Here is a 22,681-nt window from a genome sequence, read left to right as displayed (position 1 = left end):
CCTGATTCTCTCTACATCCTAATTCCCACCAGTAAAACTCCTGACCTTCTCCACTTCCTGACTTCTGCCATCATCAATCCTAACTCTTCTCTCTTCTCCACGCGACGTCATGATTTCTCCTTACTCATGGCTTCCACCTCCTCGTGCTTCCTGCCCACTGTTTTTTCTGCTCTCAGCTTCTGCCATCCTACCCTAGGGGTCCCTGTCTGTTGTGTCTCATATTCAAAGTACACCAGACTCAGAATCTTACACATTGCTTGAATACTCTCCAGTCTAGCACACCCTAGAGGCAGAGTTCTTACAGCAAACTGGTCACCTACTTGGGCACTGAAAAGCTAAGGAGAGTTGCCTTTGGTCAGGCACAAGAATGAGTGAGTATGATCATAAGACACCCTGCATGACAGTTTTTGCTTGAAAACCTGCTTGGTCTGCCTGCTTAGAAATGACTGTGAGCCCGGTAGGCATCCACACTGACTTTTCCAGAACAGTGGGACCAGACCTAGGTCTCACTCTCCAAATAACTATTCTCATTATACCCTCAGGGTTTAAGTGATATCTAGAAGTGGGCCTTCCTTCCACACCCCCAAAATATTCCTCCCATGAGTCTCTCACTGAAACTGAAAATCAATCATCAGGGATTCACTCCTCTGTAATGAGACCTTGCCATTTCTAGAATCTTAATTTAAAATATTTTACCCCCACCAAAAAAAAAAAAATCACCAGGCCTGCAAAGAATCATGTGGTCAATCCCTAATACATCTAAAATAATAACTCTGTAAAGCAGAATGAGAACACTGGTTACCTAAATCAATAAGGACACAAAAGCAATGAGTCTGCAGCCCCCGAGGCAAATTCTGCCACCTTGATTATTCCACCAAGGGCCTACACTAGTCATCATGCCACGTTGTCAAGTTCATCTGTCCATCAATCCCCTACTGAGTCCCTCCCATGAGATGGGCACTAAGTATTGGGTCAGTTTGCTGCAGGGGGCTACGCTCCTGGAAAACTTTCATGGGGTATCAGCAGCAGCCACTTAGAAGGTGGGCAGAATTTTTAAATTCCCACTGACTCTTCCTCCTCACATTTAATTCATTTGGAGTTTTCTTGGGCATTGCCTCAAGTCTAGAAAAGCTGAGGCATTCGGGACCTTCTGTGAAAAACCTGAGCTTTCCACACAGTTTTGCTTGCATGGCCGAGCGTTTGCTTGCTTTGGACTGATGAATCCAGCTTGCCTTTAGAGAAGTTAGAGGGTGGCTAATGACACACAGTGGCTCTGAATAGCGTAACTAGCCTGTGCCTCATGAAAACCTACCCTGCAGAGCTTGATCAATCAAAGATCAAGGCATCTGAAGCCCTAAATATTTCCCCCTGGAGTTGAGCACAAAAGCTGATGTCACTGCACGTGCCTGTTCTCTCTTAAAGCGAGTAGTTATTTCACTTCTGCTAAGTGGAGAGAGGTAGAGGGAGGGAGAGAGAGGGAGTAAGGAAGCAGAGGTGGGAGAGAGAATGCTAATGAATGTGTGACAGGTACAAGGAGTCATACTCAGCCTTGAAAAGAATAATGGGGTACACATCAGAAGAAAGACCACATAGCTTTTTTGAATTCAGATCTTAATGAGACTAACTGAAATGGAGAATTAGGGAGAAAGCAAGATGGAGAAAAGATTCCTCAGAACCTAGAAGGATACTATTGTTGAGAGGAAGTTTCATTCTATGAATCATACATGTTAAGTAAATAAATAAATAAACATTTCTCCCTTTTACTTTTCAGGGATATTTCTTCCACTAAACTGCAGGCCCTGCCTAGCTATGGGCTGGAGTCCATTCAGACACTAATTGCCACATCATCCTATTCTCTGAAAAAACTGCCATCAAGAGAAAAATTTACCAATCTCCTGGATGCCACATTGACTTACCCCAGCCACTGCTGTGCTTTTAGAAACTTGCCAACAAAAGAGTGAGTAAAAAACACAGTTTCTGCCAAGCTGTGGCAGAAACTCAGATTTGAAAATAGTCAACTGGTCGATGGCTCCCCGCCCCTTCACTCCCTGCCTTCTAGACCAGCTCCATAGTCACGGGGTCACTTTCAGATAGACCAGAAGAAAATGAACTGTCCTATTTCCTCCTGAAAACTGACTCCAAATAGTCAATTCACCCTGCAGCTAGAAGACCTTCATAGCTTATTCTTAGCTAGTTCAGAACTATAGCCTTAAATCAGACGATAACTGCAGTTTCAAAATGGAGTACAAAACTGGTATCTCAAAGATCAACTAGCCCTAATCCTTATCAGAGAGCATCATTCTAAAGAAGTGGAGGAAGTAGGCTCAGTAGGGTGAATTTTACCTAATGTCTTAGTCCTTAGTTAAAAAAAAGAAAAGAAAACACTATAGAAGGTTTCCAGTGTTTGGTTTTTTTTTTTTTTTCAAGCTATTTCTCTCCCAACAGAAGACTATCTTCTATTACAGAACAGATTCTTAGCCCCCTAAGGATTAGCTTAGTGTGGGGACAGAAAAGGCACAAGCTCCTGGCTGGTTTGCGATCAGTGGGGGACATCTTACTGATTCAACTAATTCACTTCAATCCAGAATGGAATGGCAGGGTGTGAAGGATTTCATTCTTTCCTTAAAGCACTGTTCTCCAGACTTTTTTTCTTTCTCACTGAAATGCATACCAAGAAATACTTTTTTTACATTGCAACCCAGTAAACACGACACATGTAACTGAAATAAAACAAAGCACTACTTAACTGTCTTACATGTGATACACTGATATTCTCTTGTCTATTTATTTCATGTTTTTTGCTTTTAATGCTAGTCTTGATTTACTTATTGTTTTCATGACCCACTAATGGGTCACAACTCACAGTTGGAAAAACGTCACCCTAAAAGGATATTATACAGCCTAAGCAGATATTCTCAATTAATTAGATGAGGCACTAAGAGAGTGACACTAGAATGCCACTGTCTTAGAATCAACCTATTTATAATTAATCAACCAGCACGTGTTATCATCACACACCTACTTTGTGCCTTGCATAGGTAGGTGCAGTCCTACCTGAAGCTTTTGAGGTAACCAAGAAGACAGACCACTCACTGTACTCAGAGAGCTACGCACTATTAACTGAACTTCAAAGAATATGAACTGAGCACTCACCGTGTTCCAAATGCTACGCAAAAGTCTGAAGATACAAAGATGAGTAAGAGCTCATCCCAACCATCAGAGTCACAGGCAGCTGTTTGTGGACAACACACATGACAGCCAATATTTAGGTCCAATAAAGCAAGTGTTATGATAGAGCTGAGAACAGAACAGAGTACTCTGGGAGAACAGAGGGAGAATTTCTGAATGGCAGCAGGGCTTATGGAAGGCTTCCTGAGGAAGTGACTTCTGCTGAGCCTTGAAGAACAGATAGGAGTTAGCTAGACACGTGTGGGGAAAAGCATACCAAGAAGATGGAATAGCTTGTGTGAAGGCACAAAGGCAAGAGACATGGGATGAAAGTCATTCAGAAAAACTAAAACAAGAAGACTTATGGTTACATGGAGGAGGATGAGTGAGGAGAGGAGACCAGGGAGAAGTGGGCTATGATGGGCTCTGAGTACCAGGCCAAGTTGTTTAGAGGATGGGGAACCAGTGAAGAATTCAAAACAGAATTACTCAGGTTTGCTTTTGTAAAGTAACACTCTGGCAGCAAGGTGGAGGATGGTCTGGAAGGGAGCAAAGCTGGTGAGAGAACAACTAAAACAGAGGATACAGATGCTGGTTTATCATAAAGCTGATTCTGGACACCTCCACTTTTGTGGCAAAGAGGTCACATCACTTCTGAAATTACTGACACGTTAAAACTTTAGTTCAGGGGTTTTTTATTTCAGTAGATGAAAGAGACTACAACCTCCGGGTTTAAAAAAAAAAAAAAAAAAAAACCAGCATTACGCAGTTGTGGGCCAGTATCAAAGTGAGATGGGAATGCAACCTTACACAGAGGTTGTCCTGATTGGAATTACAAGCTTCAACTGACTCCCTCTCTATCTCTAAAGCTAGAAACCTGGGATGTTAGTGAGGACGGAGAGCCTGAAGCTGGGTCAGTGGACTGTTTGTGCAAACTCTGGGTCACCCCTCTGCCCTGCAGCTGCTGTGTGGATAACGCACACAGCTGCCTAGGCAGATGGCCCCCAAACTCTCCTTGGTATCTATGATTAAAATTTCAAAAAAGATACAGTAGACAGAACCCAGTGCTATTATCTGAAGGCCAAGAACCACCACATTTCCTGTTAACTGTAGATTGGTTCACACAGAGTGTCTCTAAGTATCAGATACAGAGCCAACATCAAACACACACACAGTCTCTCTCTCTCACTCCCTCTCTCTATCTCTCATGCAAAATAACAAGCTGATTAATTTTTGAAAGTGAGTCCAGAAGCTCAGATAGTTCTTATATATTCTCCACCTTCCTGCTTTTACACAAAGTCATTCCTACAAGGAACTGTCTTGTTAATACTGGAGAAGAATAATACATAGAAACGTGCATTCTGGATTGCCTCATTTCTCCTTCCTCCTCAGGAAAAGGTTGAGGTTCGCACAGCCTGCTCTCCTTTCCGCTATTTCTTCACCCACTTTTCCTTTGTGCCTCCCTTTGGTTTCATCTTAGGAATAATATAAGTACAGCCTTCTTTTAATTTCTTGACATTTGCCCCTTTCCATAGGCTAAATTTCTTAGAGGGAAACATGAAGGAAGAGGGAGCAACCACATTATATTTCTGCACATAATCCAAAAGAGCAGAAAATTCACATCATAATGTCATGTCCAGAATCTTCAAATCTTTACAAAAGAGATCCCCAGTTATAATTCAAAGCCATGAATTCTGAATGGTTATTTGTTCATCGAGGCTGGTGTGGTGAGGAGAGCGGTGAGGAGCAAACCTTAATACACCACGAAGATAGCTTTTAATGAGCATTGAAAAATCCATGATTCAATGTGATACATTTAAGTTTTTTTCATCTCTAGAGCCCACACAAAAGACTTAGCATTCGGAAGCATTTTATCTAAGCTGGAAGCACGCTAATGATAATTCAGAAGCCTTTACTCTCTCCCAGGAAGCGTTTCAGATAGGACAATGGTGCAGAACACAAGGCTGGTGTAACAGGTAGAGAATTTGGATGAACAAAGCATAAATAGACACGATCAGGTGTAGTTTAAAAACCAAAAGCTCAACTGTGGTTGTTTGTTTTTACCTCTTTCAGGCAGAATTTTTCATTTTCCATTTTTAAAAACTTTTCCAAACGATGTGAAAGCACAGCAAGGAGACCAAATAATGAAACACTGTAAGTATTTGCATGCAAAGAAACTCGGGAAGCCATGTCTCATTCTGCGTGCATCTTATTATTATCAGTGCCAACTATTTCTTTTTTATATATAACATCTTTTTTGGAGTATAATTGCTTTACAATGGTGTGTTAGTTTCTGCTGTATAACAAAGTGAATCAGCTATGCGTATACATATATCTCCATAACCTCTCCCTCTTGCATCTCCCTCCCACCCTCCCTATCCCACCCCTCTAGGTGGTCACAAAGCACCGAGCTGATCTCCCTGTGCTATGTGGCTGCTTCCCACTAGCTATCTATTATACATTTGGTAGTGTATATATGTCCCTGACACTCTCTCACTTTGACCCAGCTTACCCTTCCCCCTCCCCGTGTCCTCAAGTCCATTCTCTACCTCTGTGTCTGTATTCCTGTCCTGCCCTTATGTTCTTCAGAACCTTTTTTTTTTTTAGATTCCATATATATATGTGTTACCATATGGTATTTGTTTTTCTCTTTCCAACTTACTTCACTCTGTATGACAGTCTCTAGGTCCATCCACCTCACTAGAAATAACTCAATATCGTTTCCTTTTATGGCTGAGTAATATTCCATTGTATCTATGTGCCACATCTTCTTTATCCATTCATCTGTCGATGGACACTTAGGTTGCTTCCAATTCCTGGCTATTGTAAATAGAGCTGCAATGAACATTGTGGTACATGACTCTTATTGAATTATGGTTTTCTCAGGGTATATGCCCAGTAGTGGGATTGCAGAGTCATATGATAGTCCTATTTTTAGTTTGTTAAGGAACCTCCATAACGTTCTGCATAGTGGCTGTATCAATTTACATTCCCACCAACAGTGCAAGAGGGTTCCCTTTTCTCCACACCCTCTTCAGCATTTATTGTTTGTAGATTTTTTGATGATGGCCATGCTGACTGGTGTGAGGTGATATACCTCACTGTAGTTTTGATTTTCATTTCTCTAATGATTAGTGATGTTGAGCATCCTTTCATGTGTTTGTTGGCAATCTGTATATCTTCTTGGGAGAAATGTCTATTTAGGTCTCCTGCTTATTTTTGGATTGGGTAGTTTTGTTTTTTTTTTTTTTTTTTTGATATTGAGCTGCATGAGCTGCTTGTATATCTTGGAGATTAATCCTTTGTCAGTTGCTTCATTTGCAAATATTTTCTCCCATTCTGAGGGTTGTTTTTTCATCTTGCTTATGGTTTCCTTTGCTGTGCAAAAGCTTTTAAGTTTCATTAGGTCCCGTTTGTTCATTTTTGTTTTTATTTCCATTTCTCTAGCAGATAGGTCAAAAAGGATCTTGCTGTGATTTATGGCAGAGTGCTGTGCCTATGTTTTCCTCTAAGAGTTTTATAGTGTCTGGCTGTACATTTAGGTCTTTAATCCATTTTGAGTTTATTTTTGTGTATGGTGTTAGGAAGTGTTCTAATTTCATTCTTTTACATGTAGCTGTCCAGTTTTCCCAGCACCACTTATTGAAGAGGCTGTCTTTTCTCCATTTTACATTCTTGCCTCCTTTATCAAAGATAAGGTGACCATATGCATGTGGGTTTATCTCTGGGCTTTCTATCCTGTTCCATTGATCTATCTTTCTGTTTTTGTACCAGCACCATACTGTCTTGATTACTGTAGCTTTGTAGTATAGTCTGAAGTCAGGGAGCCTGATTCCTCCAGCTCCATTTCTCTTTCTCATGATTGCTTTGGCTATTCGGGGTCTTTTGTGTTTCCATACAAATTGTAAAATTTTTTGTTCTAATTCTGTGAAAAATGCCATTCGTAGTTTGATAGGGATTGCATTGAATCTGCAGATTGCTTTGGGTAGTATAGTCATTTTCACAATGTTGATTCTTCCAATCCAAGAATGTGGTACATCTTTCCATCTGTTTGTATCATCTTTAATTTCTTTCAACAGTGTTTTATAGTTTTCTGCATACAGGTCTTTTGTATCCCTAGGTAGGTTTATTCCTAGGTCTTTTATTCCTTTTGTTGCAATGGTAATTGGCAGTGTTTCCTTAATTTCCCTTTCACATTTTTCATCATTAGTGTATAGGAATGCAAGAGATTTCTGTGCATTAATTTTGTATCCTGCTACATTACCAAATTCATTGATTAGCTCTATTAGTTTTCTGGTAGCATCTTCAGGATTCTCTATGTATAGCATCATGTCATCTGCAATGACAGTTTTACTTCTTCTTTTCCTAACTGGAAAAGTTTTACTTCTTCTTTTCCTATTTGGACAGTTTTACCTCTTATTTTCCTATTTGGATTCCTTTTATTTCATTTTCTTCTCCGATTGTTGTGGCTAAAACTTCCAAAACTATGTTGATACTAGTGGTGAGACTGGGCAACTGTATCGTGTTCCTGATCTTAGTGGAAATAGTTTCAGTTTTTCACCATTGAGAACGATGTTGGCTGTGGGTTTGTCATTTATGGCCTTTATTATATTGAGATAAGTTCCCTCTATGCCTACTTTCTGGAGAGTTTTTATCATAAATGGGTGTTGAATTTTGTCAAAAACTTTTTCTGTATCTATTGAGATGATCATATGGTTTTGCTCCTTCAGTTTGATCATATGTTTTTTCTCCTTCAATTTGTTAATATGGTTTATCACATTGATTGATTTGCGTATATTAAAGAATTCCTGCATTCCTGGGATAAACCCCACTTGATCATGGTGTATGATGCTTTTAATGTGCTGTTGGATTCTGTGTGCTAGTATTTTGTTGAGGATTTTTGCATCTATGTTCATCAGTGATATTGGCCTGTAGTTTTCTTTATTTATGACATCTTTGTCTGGTTTTGGTATCAGGGTGATGGTGGCCTCGTAGAATGAGTTTGGGAGTGTTCCTCCCTCTGCTGCATTTTGGAAGAGTTTGAGAAGGATAGGTGTTAGCTCTTCTTTAAATGTTTGATAGAATTTTCCTGTGAAGCTATCTGGTCCTGGGCTTTTGTTTGTTTGAAAATTATTAATCACAGTATCAATTCTGCTGCTTGTGATTGGTCTGTTTATATTTTCTATTTCTTCTTGGTTCAGTCTCGGAAGGTTGTGCTTTCCTAAGAATTTGTCCATTTCTTCCAGGCTGTCCATTTTATTGGCATATAGTTGCTTGTAGTAATCTCTCATGATCCTTTGTATTTCTGCAGTGTCAGTTGCTACTTCTCCTTTTTCACTTCTAATTCTATTGATCTGAGTCTTCTCCCTTTTTTTCTTCATGAGTCTGGCTAATGGTTTATCAATTTTGTTTATCTTCTCAAGGAACCAGATTTTACTTTTATTGATCTTTGCTATCATTTCCTTCATTTCTTTTTATTTCTGATCTGATCTTTATGATTTCTTTCCTTCTGCTAATTTTGGGGGTGTTTTTGTTCTTCTTTCTCTAATTGCTTTAGGTGTAAAGTTAGGTTCTTTATTTGAGATGTTTCTTCTTTCTTGAGGTAGGATTGTATTGCTATAAACTTCCCTCTTAGAATTGCTTTTGCTGCATCCCATAGACTTTGGATCATCATGTTTTCATTGTCATTTGTTTCTAGGTATTTTTTTATTTCCTCTTTGATTTCTTCAGTGATCTCTTGGTTATTTAGTAGCATATTGTTTAGCCTCCATGTGTTTGTATGTTTTACAGATTTTTTTCCTGTAATTGATATCTAGTCTCCTAGCATTGTGGTCGGGAAAGATACTTGATATGATTTCAATTTCCTTAAATTTACCAAGGCTTGCTTTGTGACCCAAGATATGATCTATTCTGGAGACTGTTCCATGAGCACTTGAGAAGGGACTCTTTTCTGTTGTTTTTGGATAGAATGTCCTATAAATATCAATGAAGTCCATCTTGTTTAATGTATCATTTAAAGCTTGTGTTTCCTTATTTATTTTCATTTGATTTGTCCATTGGTGAAAGTGGTGTGTTAAAGTCCCCTACTATGATGGTGTTACTGTCGATTTCCGCTTTTATGACTGTTAGCATTTGCCTTATGTATTGAGGTGCTCCTATGTTGGGAGCACAAATATTTACAATTGTTATATCTTCTTTTGGATTGATCCCTTAATCATGATGTAGTGTCCTTCTTTGTCTCTTGTAGTAGTCTTTGTTTTAAAGTCTACTTTGTCTGATAGGAGAATTGCTACTCCAGCTTTCTTTTGATTTCCATTTGCATGGAATATCTTTTTCCATCCCCTCACTTTCAGTCTGTATGTGTCCCTAGGTCTGAAGTGGGTCTCTTGTAGACAGCGTAACTACAGGTCTTGTTTTTGTATCCATTCAGCCAGTCCATGTCGTTTGGTTGGAACATTTAATCCATTTACATTTAAGTTAGTTATCAGTATGTACGTTCCTATGACCATTTTCTTAATTGTTTTGGGTTTGTTATTGTAGGTCTTTTCCTTCTCTTGTGTTTCCTGCCTAGAGAAGTTCCTTTAGCATTTGCTGTAAAGATGGCTTGGTGGTGCTGAATTCTCTTAGCTTTTGCTTGTCTGTAAAGGTTTTAATTTCTCTGTCGAATCTGAATGAGATCCTTGCTGGGTAATCTTGGTTGTAGGTTTTTCCCTTTCATCACTTTAAATATGTCCTGCCACACCCTTCTGGCTTGCAGTGTTTCTGCTGAAAGATCAGCTGTTAACCTTATGGGGATTCCCTTGTATATTATTTGTTGGTTTTCCCTTGCTGCTTTTTTTTTTTTTTTTTTTTCAGTACGTGGGCCTCTCACTGTTGTGGCCTCTCCTGTTGCAGAGCACAGGCTCCGGACGCGCAGGCCCAGCGGCCATGGCTCACGGGCCCAGCCGCTCCGCGGCATGTGGGATCCTCCCAGACCGGAGCACGAACCCATGTCCCCTGCATCAGCAGGCGGACTCTCAACCACTGCACCACCAGGGAAGCCCCCTCCCTTGCTGCTTTTAATATTGTTTCTTTGTATTTAAATTTTGATAGTTTGATTAATACGTGTCTTGGTGTGTTTCTCCTTGGATTTATCCTGCCTGTTACTCTCTGTGCTTCCTGGACTTGATTGACTGTTTCCTTTCCCATATTAGGGAAGTTTTCAACTATAATCTCTTCAAATATTTTCCCTGTCCCTTTCTTTTTCTCTTCTTCTTCTGGGACCCCTATAATACAAATGTTGGTGCATATAATGTTGTCCCAGAGGTCTCTGAGACTGTCCTCAATTCTTTTGTTTCTTTTTTCTTTATTCTGCGCTGTGGTAGTTATTTCCACTATTTTATCTTCCCGGTCACTTATCCATTTTTCTGCCTCAGTTATTCTGCTATTGATTCCTTCTAGAGAATTTTTAATTTCATTTATTGTATTGTTCATCATTGTTTGTTTGCTCTTTAGTTCTTCTAGGTCCTTCTTAAATGTTTCTTGTATTTTCTCCATTCTATTTCCAAGATTTTTCCATCTTTACTATCATTACTTTGAATTCTTTTTCAGGTGGACTGCCTATTTCCTCTTCGTTTGATCTGGTGGGTTTTTACCTTGCTTCTTCATCTGCTGTATATTTCTCTGTCTTCCTATTTTGCTTAACTTACTGTGTTTGGGGTCTCCTTTTCGCAGGCTGCAGGTTTGCAGTTCCCATTGTTTTTGGTGTCTGCCCCCAGTGGGTTAGTTTGGTTCTGTAGGTTGTGTAGGCTTCCTGGTGGAGGAGACTGGTGCCTGTGTTCTGGTGGATGAGGCTGGATCTTGTCTTTCTGGTGGGCAAGACAGTGTCCGGTGGTGTGTTTTGGGGTGTCTGTGAATTTAGCATGCTTTTAGGCAGCTTCTCTGCTAATGGGTGGTGTTGTGTCCCTGTCTTGCTAGTTGTTTGGCATAGGATGTCCAGCACTGGAGCTTGCTGGTCGTTGAGTGGAGCTGGGTCTTAGCATTGAGACAGAGATCTCTGGGCGTGCTCTCATCGACTGATATTACGTGGGGCTGGGAGGTCTCTGGTGGACCAATGTCCTGAACTCTGCTCTCCCACCTCAGAGGCTCAGGCCTGACACCCAGCCGGAGCCCCAAGACCCTGTCAGCCACACGGCTCAGATAAAAGGGAGGAAAAAGAAAGAAAGAAAGAAAAAGAAAAAATAAATAAAGTTATTAAAATAAAAAATATTATTAAAATAAAAAAAAGAAAAGAAAGAAGTGAGCAACCAAACCAGTAAACAAATCCACCAATGATAACAAGCACTAAAAACTATACTTAAAAAATAGGACAGATGGAACACTAGGACAAATGGTAAAAGCAAACCTATACAGACAAAATCACACAAAGAAGCATACATATAAACACTCAGAAAAAGAGAAAAAGGAGGGAAAATATATATATATATACATATACATATAAAAAAATAAAGGAAGAGAGCAACCAAATCCATAAACAAATCTATCAATGATAATAAGCTCTAAATACCAGACTGAGATAAACATAAAACCAGAAACAAATTAGATGCAGAAAGCAAACCCCAAGTCTTCAGTTGCTCCCAAAGTCCACCGCCTCAATTTTGGGATGATTCGTTGTCTATTCAGGTATTCCAGAGATGCAGGGTACATCAGGTTGATTATGGAGATTTAATCCGAAGCTCCTGAGGCTGCCCAGAGAAATTTCCCTTTCTCTTCTTTGTTCGCACAGCTCCTGGGGTTCAGCTTTGGATTTTGCCCTGCCTCTGCATGTAGGTCACCCTCTGATGTCTGTTCTTCACCCAGACAGGAGGGGGTTAAAGGAGCGGCTGATTAGGGGGCTCTGGCTCACTCAGGCCAGTGGGAGGGAGGGGTATGGAATGCGGGGTGAGCCTGTGGTGGCAGAGGCCGAGGTGATGTTGCAACAGCCTGAGGTGCACCGTGTGTTCTCCCAGGGAAGTTGTCCCTGGATCACGGGACCCTGGCAGTGGTGGGCTGCACAGGCTACCAGAAGCGGTGGTGTGGATAGTGACCTGTGTTTGCACACAGGCTTCTTGGTGGCTGCAGAAGCAGCCTTAGTGTCTCATGCCCGTCTCTGGTGTCCATGCTGATAGCTGCGGCTCACGCCCGTCTCTGGAGCTCCTTTAGGCGGTACTCTGAATCCACTCTCCTTGCACACTCCAAAACAATGGTCTCTTGCCTCTTAGGCAGTTCCAGGCTTTTTCCTGGACTCCCTCCCGGCTAGCTGTGGCACACTAGTCCCCTTCAGGCTGTGTTCACACAGCCAACCCCAGTCCTCTCCCTGGGATCTGACCTCAGAAGCCCGAGCCTCAGCTCCCAGCCCACAGCCACCCCAGCGGGTGAGCAGACAAGCCTCTCAGGCTGGTGAGTGCTGGTCGGCACCGATCCTCTGTGTGGGAATCTCTCTGCTTTGCCCTCTGTACCCCTGTTGCTATGCATTCCTCCGTGCCTCTGAAGCTTCCCCCCTCCACCACCACCCCTCTCTGCCTGCGAAGGGGCTTCCTAGTGTGTGGAAACCTTTCCTCCTTCACGGCTCCCTCCCAGATGTGCAGGTCCCATCCCTATTCTTTGTCTCTGTTTTTTCTTTTTTCTTTCTCCCTACCCAGGTACGTGGGGAGTTTCTTGCCTTTTGGGAAGCCTGAGGTCTTCTGCCAGCATTCAGTAGGTGTTCCGTAGGAGTTGTTCCACATGTAGATGTATTTCTGATGTATTTGTGGGGAGGAAGGTGATCTCCATGTCTTACTCCTCCGCCATCTTGAAGGTCTCCCACCAAGGATTTTCTTTTGATAAAAATCTTGGTTGGGGGGCATGTTTGCAAAGCATTTTTTTATAGTTTTAAAATGGGGATTCTTTTGTGTGTGTTTTTGCAAGTGGCACCCAGTTGATCAATTATCTATTTCAACTGGTTAAAAATAAATACTTTTAAAAAACATACCTACAGGGCTTCCCTGGTGGTGCAGTGGTTGAGAGTCCGCCTGCCGATGCAGGGAATACGGGTTCGTGCCCCGGTCCGGGAAGATCCCGCATGCTGCGGAGCAGCTAGGCCCGTGAGCCATGGACACTGAGCCTGTGCGTCCAGAGCCTGTGCTCCGCAACGGGAGAGGCCACAACAGTGAGAGGCCCGTGTACCGCACAAAAAACAAAAAAAAACATACCTACATATTCATTCTACAGTTACATTAAATTCTCTTCAGGAATTAAAATTTTATTTGCAGGTATTTTGATGTCACTAACAGCTTGTTTAATGATAGCCTCATTTGTAAGGATTTTCACTAGTCATGTGGTCAGCATTCCACAAAGATTAACTGATTGCAGGCACAGCTTCTACAAGTAGCCACTTCCCTTCAAGGAGACTTTGGCCACCTTGACCATTATGCTCTGGAGCTTAAAATTATTCAGACTTAACGCTATCACTGACATACACTAGACAGGAGCTCCATTTCTATTCTGATTTTTTTTTTAACATTTTTCAGCTGCTTTGGCACTTCATATACCTTAAAATGTAAAAGAGCATGCCCCAAAAGATAATCCCAGTGTCCCTATGCCACATTTACTGTGATTTAGAAGTTTTATTATTTCCCTTCCACTCCCATCCCCTCCCCTATGTCCTTTAGGCTACAAAACCAGATGCCCTTCTAAGATACCTTGCCAATCTCCATTCCCTCCTCTACATCTTTTTTTTTCTTTTCTCTTTTTTCCTATCAATCTGTAAGATATACAGAATCAGAAGGGTAATATGATAGAAGGATCCTGGGCTTTGGAGCTCCTCAGAGTTGGATATGAATTTTTTTTTAAGATTTTTTTTTGATGTGGACCATTTTTAAAGTCTTTATTGAATTTGTTACAATATTGCTTCCGTTTTATGTTTTGGTTTTTGGCCACGAGGCATGTGGGATCTTAGCTCCTCGACCAGGGATCAACCCCACAGCCCCTGCATTGGAAAGCAAAGTCTTAACCATTGGACCACCAGGGAAGTCCCATGGATATGAATTCTTGGCATTAATGTTCCTATAACACTAGGTATCCCTGGGCAGTACTTATCTTTTTTGAGACTTTTTTCTTTAACTGTAAGGGGCAGCAGAAATATCATTTGGCTTTCAGAACCATGAGAGTGAAGGGAGTTTTTACAGATTGTGACAGCATCGAGGGTACCTTATATTATAGCCTGTATTCTTCTTTTCTTTTTTCCTTCATTTAGGTCTGACACCAACTATCCTCCACCGTTCCTTTTCCTCACCATTCCTACTCTTCTCTCTCAATACTCTATCATCACCTTCCACATAACTCTTTTGCAACCATATGGCTTTTTTTTTCTCATTAATGGGAAACCAATTCTGGGTAGAGTCAATGGTACCATCAAGGGGTGTTATGGGGGAAGGGGAGACTTACTTCAGTCTCAGTAACCATCATCCCCTACCACTGCACACCTTTCAAAATGAGCATCCAATCTTGAGTCTATGCTAACACTGTTTTTTAAAACAAGTCCTCTTATCTTCAGCATCCCCAAAACTACCTGAAATTAACACATAATCTAAGTAAAAAGAGTGTGTTCCCTGTGAAAGCATCTTGCGTGATAAGTCCCCTTCCTTCCCTTCCCACCAGATTGCTATTCCCAAGTCCCTGGAGTTTAGAAATTCTAGAGCCAGCCACTAAGTCTTATCTGCTCTCCCCAAGATATTATGGTGCCCTTACTGCTATGGTTGGCCCCACTGTCCTCCTAAAATCCCTGTCTTTTCTCCTGCCTGTTGATTGTAACTGGAGCAATGGTGCTACTGCTTCTCCTTCCTCTGACTCAATATTGCTAAGCCCACCCAAGTCCATTCACACTCCCTGCACAGCCTTCAGTACTAAAGACAGCTCCATGCTGGGTTTTGTCAACAGTCATGTTCCTGCCCTCAGGAGCCATCCCAGGACACATGTAAGTAGCAGCAGGTACGTTTTTGGTCTGAAGACAAATCACCAAGGAGAAGAATTGCTAGACATGTGCCCAGTAGGGCAAAAAAAGAAAGAGCAAGGGACCAGGGGAATGGGAAAGGGAACTTTTTTTTTTTTAATCTATTTTTGGCTGTGTTGGGTCTTCGTTGCTGCACACAGGTTTTCTCTAGTTGCAGCGAGCGGGGGCTACTCTTCATTGCAGTGTGCGGGCTTCTCATTGTGGTGGCTTCTCTTGTCGCAGAGCGCGGGCTCTAGGTGCGCAGACGTCAGTAGTTGTGGCATGTGGGCTCAGTAGTTGTGGCTCACAGGCTCTAGAGTGCAGGCTCGGTAGTTGTGGCCCACAGGCTTAGTTGCTCTGAAGCATGTGGGATCTTCCCAGACCGGGGCTCAAACCCGTGTCCCCTGCATTGGCAGGCGGATTCTTAACCACTGCGCCACCAGTGAAATCCAAGGGAACATGTATGACCTCTTAGTGATATAAGTTTATTCAGAAATCATGGCAGAATTTTTAATGGCTTTGAACTAGTGCTTCCAATAGCAGCTGAAGTAGTTTTAATAAGGGGAAAGTAGTAAGGGAAACTAAAGCGGCAATAGTTGGAAAGTTTTCATCTGATTAAATAGAGGCTATTATTTTGTAGTAATCATCCAGGGAACTTGCTTAAAATGCAGATTCCTGGGCTCTGTCCCTAGAGAGTTAGATTCAGGGTCTGAAGTAAAGCCAGGAATCTTCACTGTAACAAAGACTCTGGTGATTCTGATGCAAGTGGTCCAAGGACCACACCTTGAAAAATACTGAGAGATAGTGAAGTAGAGAAGAAAGGCCCCTGGACTATGCATATGAAGACCTAGCATTGCCACTAGTCCCTAGTGCTGAGGGACCTGAGGCAAGTCATGTACCTCCTTTAATCTTGGTCTCCTTACCAATAAAATGAAGGGTTCAATGAGCTGGTCTTTAAGGACCTTGCCAATGGTACGAAAAAACCTATTTTCTCTCATCATCCTTATAACCACCATATCTCTTTAAAGATTTAAAAATTAGGTAATTATACTGATGTGCATGAGGACAAACAAATGTGCTACTTACATTTAATAACAAAACAAGTGAGGTTCCTATGCAGTCTCCTGTGTGTGGTAGCAGTACTTCTCCAGTCCCAGTGTGGTTTCTATGATACGCTAGCACGTTTCTGGAGTCCCCGGTCATAGATTTCTTTTCCATTTTTTTTTTTTAAATCTGTGTTTCTTCCCTTAGGTAATTGTATTACTCAAATATATCATTTTATCCACTCACTGTATGAGGTACACACTTCCTTCTACAGAAAATGAGAAGCTAAGTTTTAAGACTAGAGAAAAATGCTCTTTTAATGTGTGAGAAACTCTAAGGTGAAATACACATTTGTAATGGCCCTGACAGAAAAATTATGCCCCTTTCTCCACCTCCCAAGATTGTATTAGCTGACTGTGGGCAAAGAGAAAATTTGTTAAGCCTACATGCATCATACTGTATCATTCATTGTCTCTGTATCCTCTCAATTCCTTTCTAAGCCAGCATCACCCTGGCTTATTCATTCCACAAACATTTATCGAATGGATACTCTGAGCTAAAACTATGTGAGGCGCTGAGATTTTAGACATAAATAAGACCTAATCCCCTGACTTCAAGGCTATTAAAGAATAGCCTCACAGACTATGAAAGAAGACATGCATCATCATATAATGGCAATCTAGTTTGAGAACTACAACAGTACTTAAGTGCAGCCATGGCTAAGAGAAGGGATGATAAACTCCTTAGAGGTACAGAATCAGGAAAGGCTTCATAGAGATGCTTATCTTTAAAGATCAGGAGGAATTCTCCAAAGAAATGAGAAAAGAAAGGGAAGAAGAAACAGCACATTCAAATACAAAGGGATGAAACAGTAGAACTTATTCTGAGAGCCACATGTCATTTCATGTGACCAAAGGGCTGGTTGCACAGGGGATTTGCAAGAGATAATTATGAGAATCTCTAACAGTCACTGAGCACTTATTAGGTGTCAGGCATTATCCTGAACAATCTACATGTGTTAATACATTTAATCCTTAGCACAACCCTAATGAGGGAGGTATGATTATTATCCCTATTTGGCAAATGAAGAATCTGAGGTACAGAGATGTTAAAATAACTCTCCCAGGTTTACACAGCCAGTAAAAGCTGGAACCCAGGCAGTCTTGCTTTAGAGCCCATGTCCTGCACTGTGCAGCACCACTGCTTCTTAGAGATGAGACTGGAGAAGGAGACAGAACGAAGATCAAGGAGAGACTTAGAGGTCATCACAAGGAGTCTGGAGTTTATCCCCTAGCCAATGAGAAACTAGGAAATGTTTGAATTAATATATTTGTGCGTAAGAAAGGCCATACAGAAGGAATATACAGATGGACTAGAAGAGGGCTAAAACTAGAGGAAGGATGCCAGGAAGAAAACTAATGTAATTGTCCCTTAAGAGAAAATGAAAATCTGAACTCAAGCAGTAGCAGTGTGGTTGGGAGTAAGGGAGTGGCGGAGGTGGGACGATTCCTTCTCTAGGGACAGAGCCCCTCTTCAATCCACTCTCTGAATTTGACTCATACTGTAAGTAATATCTATTTAAAACTATTTCTTCCTATTGTTCATGACTCTATTCTTCCTCTGCTCCTAAATTTCTATCGAGTAACCTATCTTTGGTTTCTATTTCTCAGCTGAGCTATCTGATTAGCCAGGGACTCAAGTGCAAGCATGTCTTTCAGTAGCTGATGATCTTTAACAATATGAGCCTTCCAATCCCATTCGCGTTCTACTACAGACAGACAGCTTGATAACAGTTTGGTTGACAACTAAAGGAGATAAATAGTTAAGGAAATGTCAAGAAAGGGTTCTTTTACATTGAGCAAGCAAGATTATGTCTCTAAATTTGTTTTCCAAAGAAAATCATCCTTTGTAAACAGCTTCATTAAGTCTTTGCATTGTGTAAAATCTACATATTAAAAAAAAAAGCCTAAATGGCTTTTCATTCCCTTCTTAAGGAAATCCTCCATCAATTCAGAGTTCTCAGATAAATAAATCTAAGACTAAAGCTGCTGTGACTTTGTTTCCTTTTTGTTTGTTTTCCTTAAAAAAAAACACTACGGATGATTTCTGAATATTTTCAATACCCAGAATCATAAAAATTCTAAGTTTACATTGAGCCAAACTATTCTTCTTACAGTTATTCTGCCATCTTTGCTGAGAGTGAACTGAGTAGCTGGGATTATGACTATGGTTTCTGCTTACCCAAGACACTCCAATGTGCTCCTGAACCAGATGCTTTTAATCCCTGTGAAGATATTATGGGCTATGACTTCCTTAGAGTACTGATTTGGCTGATTAATATTTTAGCCATCACGGGAAATGTGACTGTCCTCTTTGTTCTCCTGACCAGTCGTTATAAACTGACAGTGCCCCGCTTTCTCATGTGCAACCTCTCCTTTGCAGACTTCTGCATGGGGCTCTACCTGCTACTCATTGCCTCAGTTGATGCCCAAACCAAAGGCCAGTATTATAACCATGCCATAGATTGGCAGACAGGGAGTGGATGTAGCGCTGCTGGCTTCTTCACTGTATTTGCAAGTGAACTTTCTGTCTACACCCTCACAGTCATCACACTAGAAAGATGGCACACCATCACCTATGCTATTCAGCTGGACCAAAAGCTGCGATTAAAACATGCCATTCCGATTATGCTTGGAGGATGGCTCTTTTCTACTCTAATCGCCATGTTGCCTCTTGTGGGTGTCAGCAATTACATGAAGGTCAGCATTTGCCTCCCCATGGATGTGGAAACCACTCTCTCACAGGTCTACATATTAACCATCCTGATGCTCAATGTGGTGGCCTTCATCATCATTTGTGCTTGCTACATTAAAATTTATTTTGCAGTTCAAAATCCAGAGCTGATGGCTACTAACAAAGATACAAAGATTGCTAAGAAAATGGCAGTCCTCATCTTCACCGATTTCACCTGCATGGCACCAATCTCTTTCTTTGCCATCTCAGCTGCCTTCAAAGTGCCCCTTATTACAGTAACCAACTCTAAGGTTTTACTGGTTCTTTTTTATCCTGTCAATTCGTGTGCCAATCCGTTTCTGTATGCAATTTTCACAAAGGCATTCCGAAGGGATTTCTTTCTGTTGCTGAGCAAATTTGGCTGCTGTAAATATCGAGCTGAACTTTATAGGAGGAAGGATTTTTCAGCTTATACCTCCAACTGCAAAAATGGCTTCAATGGATCAAATAAGCCTTCCCGGTCTACCTTGAAGGTGACCACGTTACAATGTCAATATTCAGCTGTGCTGGACAAGACTTGCTGTAAGGAGTGTTAACTGTTATATCAGTAACCACATTACTGAATTATACTTAAATATGTAAAAAAATTATCTGTACCAGTAATTTTAACAAAGAGCTGATTTCAGGAAATTATGTGTTAGGCACATTAGGCAAAAAAAGACCTCTTCCTAGCTCAAAGTGTGGTCTATGACCATTGCCAGTCTAAAAATTATGTGTCACTGGCACATGATAATGATACAGAAGTTGAGAGTGTTCAGAAACTTTTACAGCAATTTTGGCAGAGTAATTTTATGTCTGTTGAATCTAATATTTTTAAAATGAGGTGGTATTTTTGCATGTCTTTAATTTTTTCTCATTTTGTCCTTGCAATAATTTTTATTGCATTTTATAAAAACGTTAGTCCATAACATTTGAAGTTTAAAATAACTTGTCCTTTTCATCAGATAGCTTGAGAAATACACTCTAGAGATGCACTGTTCAATCTGGTACCCACCAGACACACGTAGCTAAATTAAAATGAAATTAAAAATGTAGTTTCTCAGTTGCACTAGCCACATGTCAAATGCTCAATAGCCACACATGATCAGTGGTTACCCTATCAGACAGCACATACACAGAACAGTTTCATCATCACAGAAAGTTCTATTGGATAGTGCTGTCCTAAAGACATTTATCCATCCCATCTAGGTTCTACTATTTAAAGTAAAGTAAGCATCTAAAGGCACATTTTAGCCTGTTGGTTTGGTGTTTAGTCTCTATAAAGAGAAATGAAGCATTAAACAGTATACTGTAAACTCCCTGTAGGTAGGAACCCTGTCTCAATTTTGTTTCCCTGTCTCCTAGCTCAGGATCTCAGCAATAGTATCCAACAAATGTGCTGAATTACACTGAAATTATGAAATCAATAAAGAAAAAACTTTTTTTCTTTTTCTTTCTAGGGTCCTATCTTTTATGGAAGTAAAAGAAAATATTTAAATATTTTAAAATGCTTAACTTCCATCATTTCTATCTTTGAGGGTATAGAAAAATACATCCAATATTTGCTAGAGGTATTTTTATTTATCAGAATTGACTCTTATAGGACAATGAAATTATGGTTTTAATTGCAGTGTTTTTTGTAAGTTCCTTTGACACTTTAAAGTAAGTTACTGAAAGTTTATTATATGCCAAACACGTTGATAAGTATTTTATATAATTTAACCCATTTAATCTTCATAAGACTCTATGATGAAGATATTATTCACATTTTATAATAGAGGAAAACCTATTACAATTTTCCCAAGTTCTCAAAACTAATAAAAGACTCAACTAATGGGATTCAAACTCAAAGTTCTGATTCAGGACCCTGGCCCCTTAACCACTGTGTTCCACTGCCTCCCATACTGGTAAATCATAGTCATCCAAAGGTTTAATATGTGTTCAAAGTTCTTTCACTTTCCCCCAACATTTTCAAACATATGAAAAGTTGAAATAATTGTGTGTGCACACCCATACACTTACATTCAACATTTTACTATATTGGTTTCATAACATACGTATATAATATTATTATCTACCAGTATTTATCCATCCATTATTCCTGATGCATTTTAAGTTGCAGACCTCAGTAACTGTCAGCCCTTACATGCTTCAGCATGCTTATCATTAACCAAGGTTTAGTATTTGTCTACATTTTTAAGGTAAAATTTACATACGGTGAAATGGACAAATCCTAAGCATACCATTTAATGCATTTTGAGAAATGCAGACACTCAAAACCTCCACCAAGATATAGAACACTCACCCCAGAAAGTTTCCTCATGCCTCTCAATAACCCCTCACCCCTGCCCTATAGGGGTAATAAAGGTTATGATTTTTTTCCCCATAGATTAATTCTTGTCTGCTCTAGAACTTCATATAAATAGAATCATACAGTTTATACTCTTTTGTGTAAGGCTCTTTGACTCAATACAATGTTTTTGCTATTCATCACTGCTGCTGCTTGAATTAGTAGTTCATTCCTTTTTCATGGATGAATAGTATCCCACTGTATGAATGTAACACTGTTTTCCATTTCCTTACCAATGGATATCTGGCCTATTTCCAGTTTTTAGCTCTTCTTTGGCATTTATGAAATAAACGTGTAGTCATGCTTTCAATCATTATGCCATTTTGCAAAATAATTCAAAATAGATTATAAAAAAGTATAAACTTTATAAAATATCTCTTCTCTGTAATGTGTTTTTTATATTTCTGACTTTTCTACTCCACAACTAGTTACTTGTCTTTACTCAGATGCAGTCCTCTCTCTTGTAAGCAAGCGTTCTAGAATTTTTCTCAATGATATGAGAGAATGCTAATTAGTCATGTTGCTGTATACACACACAATAAACTTTTTGATTCACAATCACAGAACCAAAACAACTAAGCAAGGAAAACAGAACGTAAAACAAAAGAAAAAATAAAACATAACCTTGTGGAGAAACTTTAAATTATGAACTCTTAATTATTGTTTGAGCCTAAGGTACTTGTACCCATACTCTGAAAACAACTTTTACAGCCTTTTCCACAAATACTGATCTTTATTTTCTACATTATAGTTTAAGTTTTAACATATAGAGTCATAGTGTACTGTCTTCCTCATTCTCACATCCTTTCATTCACTAATTATTCCTTTCAATTGTCTTCCACATCAGTTCTTTATTTTGCTTCCCTATCACCATGTGCACATCTCAGGCCATTTCCTCTTACCTCTGGAGTATTACTATACCTCCCTCATTTTTATTCACATCCAACCTTTCACATGTCCACACTCTCATACCCACCACCACTGATTAATCATCCTAAAGTCCTATCTCATCTTATTACACACCTGCCAAAAATTCTGAGCAGCTCATCATTACCTATAAATTTTAGCTCCTAGCCTAACATTCAAAGAGCTCCAGAATCCACCCTCAAGTTTGCTCACTTTATCTCCTGTTTTTCTACATGAAACAAGTTGTTCCAATTACTTTTCCCTAGCTATGCATCTCCATGCTGGTGCCTGTGCCACTCTTACCATATGGCGCACCTTCTTCCCTACCTGTCCTCCTCCTGCATTCTTTAAGACCCCAGCTATAGGTTTATCTTATCAAATTCTTCTTAATCCACTCCCTCCCTAATCCACTAGTCAAGACACTGCCTTTACTTCAAATAAAGCAGGGCATAAAT

At 40.2% G+C, this 22,681-nt stretch overlaps 1 protein-coding gene across 1 annotated transcript in view; it reads left to right on the top strand.

Annotated features, from left to right (window-relative positions):
• The window catches only part of LHCGR (luteinizing hormone/choriogonadotropin receptor), a 64,343-nt gene extending 44,816 nt beyond the window's left edge, over nt 1-19,527 (top strand). The window contains exons 9-11 of the mRNA XM_060117049.1: nt 1,772-1,957; nt 5,242-5,322; nt 18,375-19,527. Of these exons, the coding sequence (XP_059973032.1) occupies nt 1,772-1,957; nt 5,242-5,322; nt 18,375-19,527 (1,420 nt within the window). The remainder of the gene's footprint in view (nt 1-1,771; nt 1,958-5,241; nt 5,323-18,374) is intronic.
• Nucleotides 19,528-22,681: the final 3,154 nt, after the last annotated feature.

This window comes from Mesoplodon densirostris, chromosome 14 (assembly GCF_025265405.1).
Source record: "Mesoplodon densirostris isolate mMesDen1 chromosome 14, mMesDen1 primary haplotype, whole genome shotgun sequence".
Classification (NCBI taxonomy): Eukaryota; Metazoa; Chordata; class Mammalia; order Artiodactyla; family Ziphiidae; genus Mesoplodon; species Mesoplodon densirostris.
The sequence above is the reverse complement of the archived record's forward strand: the minus strand, read 5'-3'. Positions and strand labels throughout refer to the sequence as shown.